At 43.4% G+C, this 13,232-nt stretch overlaps 1 protein-coding gene across 7 annotated transcripts in view; it reads right to left on the minus strand.

The window, feature by feature from the left end:
* DIS3L2 (DIS3 like 3'-5' exoribonuclease 2) overlaps positions 1–13,232 on the minus strand; it is a 203,533-nt gene that overhangs the window by 78,931 nt on the left and 111,370 nt on the right. For all 7 annotated transcript variants that reach the window (XM_064516730.1, XM_064516733.1, XM_064516734.1 and 4 more), the window contains one exon: positions 3,843–3,955. In XM_064516730.1, coding sequence (XP_064372800.1) covers positions 3,843–3,955 — 113 coding nt within the window. The remainder of the gene's footprint in view (positions 1–3,842; positions 3,956–13,232) is intronic.

A 13,232-nucleotide genomic window follows, 5' to 3' on the forward strand; every position in this document is an offset into this window, starting at 1 on the left:
AGATCAACAAAAGACACCCTCTCTCCTGACAAGGCTCCTCTAGCATGGTCCAAGGGATAGCAGAAAGGGCACTTTTCTAAGCGAACAGCTGATATCCACAGAGCTCACTGCTGCAGACCTGCATTTCAAATCAAATTCCAGACAGAAGATTTCCCTCTCCATATTTCCAAGTGATACATGTGAAATCTCCTAGGCCCAGCACTACAGTATGTGGCTCAAGATTTAGCGCTCCAGCCCTGACAGACAACCCCCTTCCATGTTACCTGCTCTCTTTGCAGGCAGCCACGCACCCCGTCACACCAAAGAGCAGGGCACCAAGGGGACACCAAAGTATAAAAAGCACAGCTAGGGCCGGGAAGGGGTGCTGGTTCCTATGAAACGTCATTATAAAGCGCGTGGGCCTGTTAACATGGCTTACCACACTGTTTAACAGCTGGCTCCTTTGCATGGTGGATTCGCTTTGGCCAGGGGAATATCTAACCCCCTGCATGTGACAGCCCGTTGTTGTTTTACCTCTTAGGCTAATAAAGGGCTTCCAGAATCCAAGTGCTAGTTTCCAGCCCAGGACTCATTCCTACGGAGCCGGGCAGTGGGAGGGAGCATACACATGCCGGGATGATAAAACTCCCCGTTCCCTTTAAAATCAGAAACATCTGCTGTAGCTATGAGTGACTCACTGGCCAAGTTCAGAGCAGGTTATTAGCCAGGGCAGCTCCGTAATCAATGGACTTGTAGTAGTGGCTTTTCAAGGAACAGAGAGGGAAAATCGGTCAACAAGACAAAGGGAAAGAGGGAACAAACTCTGGTTAAGAATAGCCCCTGACATTTCCACAAGGTCACACAGACGGTTTTGTCCCCATCAAACAATCCCACTCTGCTGGCTCCCTGCTCCAGCTGCCTGTGCAGTCTCGGGCCAGGTTGGCTGCAACCACTGCCGACTTCCAGAGGTGACCCCTTCTCCCACCGCCGATCCACTGGGGAGGGATTGTATTAACTGTCTGAGAGTTTCCATCAGCCGCTCTCCCCAGAGCTGGGAGGAGGACGTCGCGGTCTAACAATGGCGAGGGCTCAGCAAGCCTCTTGCTTATACGCTAAAAGACACTCAAAGGAAATAGGCAATTTGTTTATGAGCCAAGATTTCTGCTTAAGAGTTGTATCAACACTTCCATGAATTCAGATTTCGAGCAACTCTTTGTTACTCAGCCTGAGATTATCAAAATATCAACACCCTGACAACCTGCTGGTGTCAAAAGCGAATGTCTCAAAGTCCTTGGACTCAACGTGAAGATAGGCTTACAATTCCAATCTTTGATCTCCAGTATAAAATAGTACCAATAAAATATTATAGGGATTTATGGCTGACCTCTCACTTGAGCTGCTTCACACCTAAAATAACACTAGAAGATGTGCCAAAAAAGAGGAAACTGTTTAGGTTTTCTTGCTTCTTAAAACCTGATACACTCTTATTTCTAAAACTTTTGACTTTTATTAAATAGACCGCTAGCCATTACACAATAACTCCTCTTCTGGATAGCTGGTGCAGGAAAATTAAATATGTGGCTTTATTTAACTTCTCTGAGAGGATTAGCATGGTGCTAACCCCTAGCAGAATCACAGCTGTCTTAGGAAACAATTCCATCAAAGCAAAGCATATTTTCTACAAGAGTCACACTACCATCTTGTTTCAGAGAGCCTGGCTGCTTTCCTTTGCCCATCCCCTCTCTCCTTTTCATCTTTTGCAATTAAAACACTGACCAACACTGTGTTTTCATTATCTAAGCTGGTTTTGCACTCTTAAAATATATAATCTGCAGGGCAAAAGGGTAGGTAAAATACTGATTCTGACTGCTTAGCCAAAATAGTTGAAGAGCAATTGAAGGTTATGGGTATGAAAAGGCAACAGGTAAGTTATGCTGGTATCAAATATGACAACTGACTGGTAGTGCTGGGGAAAGAAAAAGTACTTTTGAAAGAAAATTCAATTAGCTTTTGAATTCAACTAAGTTTTCATGAAAAATGTCTTCTTTCTATAGAAAAATCTTCTTTCTCCTTTAAAAAAAAAACCTACATGCCTGCAAACCACAATATTTTGACATGGAAATACCACCACCACATCTTCCAGCTTTGTTGCCCTGCAGTGACATTCCCCCTCAGCCAGCCCACATCTCCTGTAGTGAGCTACAGCCGTTGAGTCATCGATCGGAGATGGAAGCAGAGCATTACAGAAGCCAAGGGCTTATCGCTGGAGAGACTGTAGGATTGGGAAGCCACTGGTGCCAGAACTGCTGTTTCCATGAGATATGCATTGCTTCCCACTCCTGGAAGAACGGTAAGTCACTGGGAACTGCTGTTTTCCAGAGAAGCCACTCCTCAGTGCCACACCACAGCACCGGTGTGCTGCTGGTCCCACTGCAATCGACGGGCACCTCAGCATTGCTGTCATCCACATTCCACATGACCCGTGAGCACACACACGTAAAAGCCCACCAATTCACTGACACCTCCTGCAGTTGTGCCTTGCTCATTCTACCCAAACAGATCCCACGGAAAGTTATGGAATAGCTACTGAAGGTTAACTGCTTGATATCAGACCATTAATTTGATTTTAACAGTGTAAGATAAATCATTTGAATTTCCTGGGGTTACTGGAAAGAGTGGAGAGGACACAGGAAGCTATTGGAGCATGCATCATTACAAGACCTTCCCTGGACAGCAACCCTGGGAACATTCAGGAAGGGAGGGGAAGAATCACCCTTGATCCTAAGTAGCAAGTAGGGTGTGTTTATTTATTATACCAAAGATGCCCTGTCATCTACGGAAGGGCAACGGAAACAAGGTCTTCTATAGCCTGACAGAATGGGGGTGGGGGGGAGAGACAGAATAATCTGCTCCCGTGAGACTGTCTCAATATTCCTCCTCATGCAGCTGATGCTTAAAGCTTACACAGGAATCTGACAGTCAAACCTTCTGGCTTCCCTTCGTGCACAGCACCTGCAACATTTGATGAGTGGGGAAGTGTTTCTGCACACTTAACTAAAAAGATTAGACAAAATAAAAAATCACACAGATGAAACCTGGATCTTTCCTTACCTTTTGCCATTTTTCCAATAATGTTAGACCTTAACTTGTTCATTTTCAAAGCTTAGAAGCTGTCTTTAAACTTCCAGAGTTCAATATTTGTTTCTGGTACGCTGAAGTCTGTACAATTTTAAGTACCTTTTAACTGCACCATGAAAGAGCATCATGTCTCCAGCATCTGGAATACTCAGGTAGAAGTCTGTGAAGCATTGTTGTGCCTCACGGTGCTAGCATGGGGGGGTTTACACCATACTGTGCTAGGCGTCCGCTTCTGGGAGTGATCAGCACAGCACTACAGCACTGAAGACAAAAAATAAACTCTCCACCACCACAGCTGCAAACTCCAAACCCACAACAGCAAAGCAGATGAACCATCTTTGGCCTGTCAGGCTTATCTCAGGCTCAGCGGATGCGAACATAGCTATATGGCTTTGGGACCTCAACCAGCTCCAGATCAACAGAGTCCTATTCACACAGCCCTGCTCCTGACCTAACAAGCCCTGGCATACCCAAGGCCCTGCCGGCAGATACAGGGTCACGAGCTGTCGTGGACTGCTGCTTCCCACAGCGTTGTACTCAAAAGTTCTGACGTGGTGCACAACTTGGTTAGCCATGGTGATGGCTACATCAATTCGCTCATTTTTGTAGGTTTGCCACACTAATGGCTAGATTTTGATTGATAGCACCCGATAACGAACCTTTGTAATGAATTCATGGTAAAAAGGAGACATTGTTCTCAGAAGAACAAAAGACGACATGCTTACCTTTTGCACTAGATAGACACTAGTTGCCCTTTCGCTGGCCATTTTATCCAGTGCTGTTTCTTCCTTGACAAAGTAGCTCACATCCGCAATGTGAACACCCACTTCAAAGTTCCCTGCAATTGCACAAGGAAGTCAGTAGACTGCAGAAGGAAATGAAGGAGTTTAGGGGGCTGGGGAAGACGGAAATAAGCAAATCCAGAAATCAGTTTTCAAAGAAAAAGAGAAAACCCAACAATTTTACAATCTTTGCACTTTCGACTGCGTCATTTCTGGCAGAGCAATTACCTGTGATGTATGAGGTCTGTGAGATATCCCAGAGCCAGGGGTAGTGAGACAACAAGGAAAAGGAAAAGAAAGTGACAATGTGCAATTTTCGCAAATCTTTTCCCTTTCTGGTAGGTCTTTATGCTTCTGTGCAGAGATTCCTTTGACTTATTTATTCCATTCAGTTGCTGACACATTAAATTCTGACCCCCCTGCCAAATGCTACCATAACCCATTTACTCTATGCCTAGAGCTCACAAAATTGATAACTCTGACCACCTCTTCCCACCTGAGATGAAAACTGTGGCCTCTCAGGCCATACCAGATTCACAGCCACTGTGACTACAACTTATCTCATCCAGGCAACGCAGGACACCATTTCCCATGTACGGAGCAGCAGGTCACACATACTTTGGGGTCCTCAAAGCTGCACTTCTTCATATTCCACTCCAGGTCAAGACCAAATTGCTGCTGGTGACTTGGGAAGTCTTAAAGGACTTAGGATTGGGCTGCCTGGAAGTGCAGCTTTCCACAAGCAGAATACTCCCACCATTATCCTGCTTTATCCTCAGATTAAGGAAGAGTCTGGTCTAGAAGAATCTTGATTGAAAAGTTAGGCTAGAGAGAAGAGTACTACTGAGGTTTACCATGAGGTTTTGGCAATAATTTGAATTTGGAAGTAATGATCATCCTCAGCTTTGGAAGTAATTAGTACGTTCGTCCAAGAAATTCTGGCTTACTAATTCTCAAAGAACCCTGCTGACCTTTGTTTGCTCTGGAAGGACTAGGCTATGTTTGAAGTGCTTATTTGTAGAATATTTCTAAGTGCAGTGGGTTCCTAATTATAATATTTGGTTCTTTATAGAAATTCACTAACTTCTTAGTATCTACAAGTATCTTTTCTTTCCTCTAATTTTTTTTTTAAGACATTGTAATAAGATACTATGCTGGTGATAATCCCATTTGTTTATACACCTTCTTGCAAAGAATAGTATTAAAGCCTTTCTCTACCGTCTCATATTTTTGATGGATAAATTGGTAATAGCTGCAGGCATTATGCAGTATATCTGCCTGGGTGCCCTTCTTATAGCTAATAGTGCTAGATTTCAGCGCAGTGAGAATGGAAAGTTATACAAGTGAAGAGGAAGCATGAGAAGGTTCAAGCTTGTGTTAGGAGAGCCACCCAGCTTACTGTGCCACCAGCTGGGAGTTCAGATAAGTGAGCAACAACATGCAGTGTGTGACAGTCCGAATTTGTAACAACTCATCCAGCCAGTTTTATTAAGCCATGTTTGCACAGCACTTACAGTATGTAAAGTATTATCTTACTTTTGTGCTGCTTTTCTACACTCCATAGAGCAGAGATGTAGAGGCAGCTAAAAAGCACATGAAAGACAGAAGCAGTGGGGTTTAGATTTGTCCACATAAGCTATATTCCACTGAAAGGCCCTACAGAGAGTAAATATCATGGCAGCAGGGGGAGAGTGTAATAATCCCATTGCACACCGAGGGACAAATTCCACTACTCATTAGAAAGCTGGGAAAAAAGGCCACGGATTAAATGGTTCACCTCAGAAAGCTGCCTACAGCTGTGTTGTGATATTATCAGATGCCTTGAAAGCTGCTCTACATGGATTAGGCATCCAAGCCTGAAACTACTTAGACAGTAAGTCTTAGACCAACAGTTCAACCAACTGGTTTAATATTACACACGCTTGAAGCCAACACACTCACAAGGTAAAAAAAATACCAAATACTTTGAAGTCAATATTGCAATGTATTGACCCCGCAGGCAAATATTGACTAAAGGAAAAGGAGAGGGGGTCATTACATCATGCCTTTAATCGTGCTTTAATTTAATATGTGCACTGTTACATACATGAACTTTTTGTCCTCGGTAGAAAATCGACAAACCAAGAAAGATCTCATTGCATGAGATAATAAAACATGGAGTTAGCCAACGAAAACACACTGAGCGGAGTTAAATTTCACTCAGGTTTCCCACCAGAGGTTCTAAAAGCCAGGGTCAGCATGAATCCCCTGCTTTTGAACTTTTAATGGAAATTCTATCTAAATATTTTGTTACATACATTGACATAATGCAAACTGGCAGCTCTTGGGTTTGTCTTGCTCAAGGATGAATCACCCTATCTCCCTTGTCCCCCCAAAGTCCCTGAAGATACAGCACAGTGATCAACCAATCTGAATTCTCTCAAATCATTATTTTTGAATGTGCTAGACAAAATACCATGCTAATCCTGCACAGAAATACCTGCCTACTGCTCTCTCCTGGTTTATTTGCTAATTAAAATGAAAGAACTTTGTGGATAGCGAAATACTACTCACTAGGATTCTCTTTCAGGTTCCTGAATAGTTTTTCTAGTCTCATTAATTTTAACGACAAAGTCACAAAAGGAACATTTCACATTTTAAGTCTTATGTTATTTCCCAAAGTAAAAAGAAATGCAGCCTGAATGAAAAGAGTTTTAAACCAGCACTTATTTATTGAAAAAAGTCTTGTCACACTGAGCAGAGCTGGGGGAAAAGGGTGGACACCACATGGACCACACACCACAATCTGCTACACAAGGCCTACTCCACCTTCATTTTGGTGAAGAAATCAACCTTTCCAGCAAGTTGAGGCTTCAAGTCTTGGCACATTGCTCACCATCTTGATAGACTCTACGTCTCTTACAGAAAAGACTGCTTTACAAACCACAGCTTTGCTTCACCCCAAATGTAACGTTCTCCTATGTACAAGGAAGCTAAAGCTGCACAGCAACCCTTAAACATATATATAAACTACCAGTTTAAGGATATTAAAAAAAATGACATCCACATAAGAATGTATAGGGGATTAAGTCAGATGCTTTATATAGCTGATATTTAAGCAAGAGCTGACACAAGCATCTATTACAATGAAAAATGCTGAAGGCACTCGGATGGCTTCTCACTTTCAGGACTGCTGAGATTTGTTTCATTCAAAATTATTTCTTCTGAAAGCAGGTGCAACTATCATCCTGTTCTAACCCTGCCACTGCAAAGCTGCTATGCGGGAAATATTTATGAACAGGGAACAATTTGGAACCAAGCAGCGTGTGTTTTATCAGCTGGCTGTACCCTATTATCCTCTCCCTGCAAATACAGAGGCCAGGCCACAGATGTCATACGGAAGAGAGGAGTCTTATTTGAAGTTATGCTATGGCATTGCAAAACCCAGTAACAAAGGCCCTTAGCAAAGAGGAGCTCTCCAAGTCGGAAACAGGGAAATGGCTGGGCACGCAGCCAGCCAAGCTTCTCTGGGGCTAACGCTCTCTGCGAGAGGGACAGGATTTGCGGCTACCATACGGCAAGTGGCCCAGTTCTGCCCGATATCCCTGCAGCGCTAAAGCACACAGAGGGCAATTTGCACTTCATTTGCCGTGAAGTCTGTAACCATAGCGGTAGAACAGAATAGCCTGCATGTTCGCTGAGTTTCCAGGAGCCTGGGTCTCATCGTGGAGTTTACCAAGTATTAGAGCTGCTAACAGCAGGCCTCTCCCTGCGTGAAGCTGCGCGAGCTGCACAACAGTTTTTTAGAAGGTTCAGCTTGATCTGAGGATCTGGTTGGTTTGAACGCACTCCTGCACGTTGCGTGCCTAACACTGATACGATGCTAAAATCGATAAGAGAATGGTTGAAAGCGTGGCACCTTACGGAAGAACAAAGAGCATGCTGTTTGTTTTTTCCACTTTTTCACTGGTGATCTCATCCTCTATGACCAAACAGTTCAAAGTGCTTTCTTCCTTCTTCATGGAGAAAAATTAAAAACAAAAAAGGATTAGCAAGAAAGGTCTGGAAGGGAGGGAAAAGGCCCTTTCAGTCTGTAATTACTCTATAAAAACTGCCAACACATCAAGTTGTATCAAATGTTTGCCCCAGCAATCAGAAAGTTGAGTTGAATATATCTGAATAGCATACAGGAGAACACGATGGCAATAAAGCCTCTCTTCTGCAACCCTAATCTGTTCTAGCATAAATTCAGGGAGAAAGACCAAGCAAGTTCACTTCATACCCTGGCATATGCAAATTTTAGGATCATGCAACTTAAAAAAAAAAAAAAAAAAAAAAAAAAAAAAGATAAAACAGCAGAAAGTAATTCTCTAGCACTCAGAAACACTTCCTTTTATTTCTACCTCACCTTCAAGCATCATTGTTCTCAAGAGACAAGACAAACACTAGTAGAGTGTAAAGCCAACTTAAAATACAGTGCCAAGTTTTTTGTATTAACCAATATTTCTCAAACTGTTGGCCACTCCTCAGTTAGGGAGATACTGAAGAGTTCAAAGGAGATTGCAGAGTATTTGCTCTAGCCAGAAAACAGCCAACTACCTAGCTGCTGCCAGCAATTAGAGGTAGTCAGCCGTTCCCTGACTAGCCCAACTCTTGCAGCAAAAATAATTACAGCTCTTTCCCATTCCCCTGCCCTGGAGGTACTGCACTGCTGCTTTCTTACCTGCAAAGCAGTATTTAACACCTTATACAAGTTCTTCATACTTTTACAAAGAGACACAAATAAGCCTTTTACCTACATGCACATTTATGTGTATTAGCAGTGCCACAATATAGCATGGACCCTCATCAAGGCTGAGGTTCCCCTTGTGCATGATCCTGCGCAAACAAGTGAGGACAGTCCTCACAACGGAGAGCCTCCGATTGTGAAGGGACAGACAGAGGGGCTGCAGGCAGACAGGGGGACACAGAACTAATAAAACACAAAACAGATCTTAAAGTTGCATAGAGGCAGAAAATGGCACTGAGACTTGGGGAAGCTGCTGGAAGCAGCTACAGACCATCACAGATCTCTAACACATGCCTTTAAATGAAGGACCTGTCTCGAGTTCATACAAACACCTCTTTCTCTTTGGTTTGTGTACAGAGGCTACGCCAGTACATCCAAGTTTCAAGTGCTGCAGAAGTGTCCCTCTGGGGAGCGGGAGGCAGGGAGAGAAAAGAGAAGAAAAGAGGGAGAGGGAAGAGGAGGGAAGAGAAAAGAGAAGAAAAGAGGGAGAGGGGAAAGAAAAGAGAAGAGAAGAGGGAGTGGAGAAGAGAGAGGGAATGGACAAAAATAAAAGCAGAACCATGGAAAGAGTAAGTTATGTGTCTGCTCTGAAGCCTAAAGACAAAGGTGGGTGGCTTTAATTCTCAGCTGAGGTTACTTTTCCACTGCAGGAAGCCAAGCTATTGTTCACAAAAATCAGCCAGTGTGTTTAATTTTACTCATTTTAAAATAACAAGGAAAGTACTTAAATTTTACTTGTGTGCCCTAGGGCCATTTTGCTTTCTGAAAGCACAGTGCAACTGAGCATGAATTAATCTACTTGTTTACCAAGAAACCAAAGTTTTAAAATCATCACATGATGCTCCTTTAGCCAACTGAAATGCCACTAATTATACCTTTTCCTTTTCTTTAAGCAATTAATAGCTTTTGTCTTTCTCAAAAGGCCTCTTCATTGACATAACTTTAAGACAAGACCCCGGCAAAGCGACCAGAGCTTTGTATCGTCCGGCGAGCAGGACAAGTCCCCGGTACTTGGATCCGCAGCTCTTCCAACGAAGCTGCGGTTCCTTCGCTTCCTGGACCTGAAGATCTGAACGGCAGCAGAGACGGGCCCAGGCTCTCCCCAGAGGAGACTTTACAATTTTAGTAAATGTTGCAACAACTTGAAAAAGGGAAGAACTGTTTGATCAGACAAATAAGAAGCCCCTCTCTAAAGGGTAAAGAGCCACAAGATCCTATGTACTTCCAGGCTCTGCTGCCAGCCTGGTCTGCAGAAAATGTCCCTACCCAAGCCCCTCTGCTAAAGGTTTGCATGAGAAATGTGCCACAGAACTGGCTCCCTTTGCTCACCAGGCCCAGAGGGACTCGCAGACCGTCAGGAGCAGCCTGGCCAAGGTTTCAAGACATTTGAGCTTTTCTCTGAACTCTGCTTAGTCATTTTTTTCCGGGGTTGTAGCACCTAGAGACACAGCCAATGTCAGGCCTCCAGCTCCTTGGACTGCACATTCCCACACAAAGGGAGAGGGAGCAGCCACACACAGAGCACGTCAACCCAGCCCCTCCAAATGTGTGAATCAGACTGGAAACAGCAAAAGGGCTGGGCCTGGGCTTTTGGTTTGCTTTTTAGAACACAATTTTTAAATTGCTTCCTTTCTACCTTTTAGCACTTTTGCCTTTACAGATCACGTTTACATTCTTTTCTTCCAGAACTGGGCTGTGGGAATGTAAAGACAATGAAAGTCAAACTTTTTCTCACTTAATTGCACAAATTCAGGAGCTGCAAGATGGACCAAATCCTTAAAGTTAGTAGAATGAGATTGCCCTCAGTTCCTGAACAGAGAAACAGCATGAGAGCACAAGGAAAAAAAATTATCTTCAAAGGTTAAGTTTTCTCAAAGTGAAAGTCTTGGCACTTCTGCCATTTCTGAAAGTATCTGAGACACCACCCATACAAACGGTAACGTTGCAAAGTGATGCTTTCAGAGATCTTGAGAGAACAAGGAAATACTCAGAGCATTTCGCAAAAATAAACCATTACAGGTTTTATGTTTGGCTTGTTTCTTTAAGTTAAAAGGTCAATGAGGGACATAAGTGAGTAAAATCCAGAATAACTCCTGCCTGCTTTGTACTTTTAGGGCACTATTTTACTCAGAGAGGTCTCATAACTATGCTGACCTTTGGTCATTTCATCTCTGGTATCAACTGAATGTTATGGAAATGACTAAGATTTTACAAACCAGTTTGGGATTGGCTCCAGGTAGGGTATGAAACAGAAATCATATGTTCACTAAGTGCCTTTAGCAGTGAAGGACAAGCGAAGATGAAAAGCAGGAATATGTGCTAGGAAAGGATCTGTTTCTAAGTGGAACATTTTCCAGAGTTTTCCATGAGCTATCAGTAATTCTTTAAATAGTTTCAGAGTTATGAGGAGACTTTATCTATTACTAAGTTAAATGCTGGGAGCAGCTCTTCCATATGAATTGCATATGGTTTTCATCTGCAGCAGCTAATAAATTAAGCACTCAGTGTTCTAAAACCACTTGTTAAGAGAGTTTAACAGCTACCTTTTGTCCTGCAAAACTAAGTCAGTACACCTCCATAACACGAGTTCTCCCAGCACTTTACACATAGCACATTACAGACCCCCTGAGTTTTATACACAAAACAGCACAAGCCAAATCGGTTAAGTACAGTTTCAAATACTTTGGCCAAGGTTAGCATGTAAAGCCACTGTGAGGAACGCACTCCCCCACGCTGCACAGCTCTGAAGCGTATGCTCTGAGAAGGCTCTTGGTCAGCATGAGGTGTCCCTCGGCGCTCAGGAGAGCAGGAGGGGCAGCCCTTCCCCAGGAGTGCAGAGACGGTAGTGGCCCCTGAGCTTCCAGCTTTCATGAACTGGAAACATCTTAGCTGGTGATCAGTCGTAAATTGCGTCTCCAAACCTCACAGAATGCATCAAAACATCAGGGCAGAGAAATACAACAACTAGTATCCTGTCCTGTGGGTCACCTGAAAAACATGTTGCTTCTTCATCAGTTTGTGACAGGAGATGCTGCCATGCAGAATGCACCTACAGCCTATGCCAGTCCTGAAAACTGCCACCAAACCTGATGTAGTAACTCAGAAGAGAATGAACTCTTCTATGCAAATGTAACCATTGCACCATTAGGTCAGATGCTTTCACAAAGGAGGAATTCTCCTAGGAGGAATGCACCAAATACTTAAAGGGACAGAATTTACACAGCATGTACAAGACAAAGTATTGAACAGCAAACTGAAGGACATAGAGAATGATATCTAATAGAATATGTACATGACAAAGATTTATTCACACCGCTGAGCAAGAAATAAGCAGGGAAATACTTGTGCCCTGCTTTCATCTGTATCTTAATAGTAAATGTCAGGCCAGACCAGAGCCTGGGACAACTGAGGAAGGACAGTGTAATGTTGGGAAGGTAAGATTGTGCCATTTCTTTGACATTTGGCCAGCAACGGTGGACTGAGACCAGACGCAATGGTTCCTTATCTAGCAATGCCTATGCCCCACCTTCTGCCTGTGCAGTAATTCTCTCCATTCCTACACTGGCCTCTACTTAGACTGCAGCGGGTCCAAGGGCAAGCTGTTTTCCTCTGTGCCTGCACAAGTGCCTGGCAAACTTCTGGAGGTGCCGAAACAGCAAGTTCCACTGAGAGGTGTTATGAGTTGTATCGATTTCTTCACAAGATCCAAGTGCAATGAATAAAATGAAGGGGAGGTAAGAACCTCAGATATATCTCATTTATCCACTGAATGCAAGTGCTTGCTATAAGGTCATCTTAGGGAGAACATCTAGATGGCTATTTGCAACTTAGGCTCAACAGGAACCTTTGCTACTCTGAGTCTCTCCCAAGAACTTGTCAGATGGATCTTCAGACCTCCACTAAGACAAATTATCAAGCAGGTCACTGAGGTGATGACTGTGCTTCTGTGAACTCATATTCCCAGACCAGCAAGCACTCCTTGCTGGTAGACAGAAGTTACCAAAAGAGACTGAGATGAGCTCTCTCCAACGCTCTCTTAACAGTGAGGCTCCCAGCCAGTGTGATGAAGGTTAAACGGACAATTTCAGGCATTCGCGTCATGAATTGTTTGCGTTACTATTCCAAGCCCTGTTCAAGAGGCTAACTCTATCAGGAAATCAGCAGTCTCTGAATTCAAAGACATGGGAAGTGGCACCCAGCAGCCTTCAAGATAAATTACAATCATTTTGGGTGTAGGATGTCATCCTGTTCCTGAAATGAAGGTTTGGAGTGGGGAGGAACCAGCCTCTCTCTAGTGCTAGGTCAGTCTCTTTTGTCCTATCTATCCTGAACGCAGTAAACCTAGGCTGCGCGTGAATGTTCCCAGGCATTCAAAAAGACCTTGGAAATTAGTACTAGGCCAAACACATACAAGTTACTTCCACTGAGCAGCCTTGACATTTCAACTTAAAGAACAGAAGGCAGCTGCTGAGATTTTACTTTTAGCTGTCCCACTTCTTAATTATTTTTGGAAAGATTTCCAAAATATTTCTATCTGTACCTGGTTTTACACTTTCTGCATAACT

The sequence above is a fragment of the Dromaius novaehollandiae genome, chromosome 9 (assembly GCF_036370855.1).
Source record: "Dromaius novaehollandiae isolate bDroNov1 chromosome 9, bDroNov1.hap1, whole genome shotgun sequence".
Lineage (NCBI taxonomy): Eukaryota > Metazoa > Chordata > Aves > Casuariiformes > Dromaiidae > Dromaius > Dromaius novaehollandiae.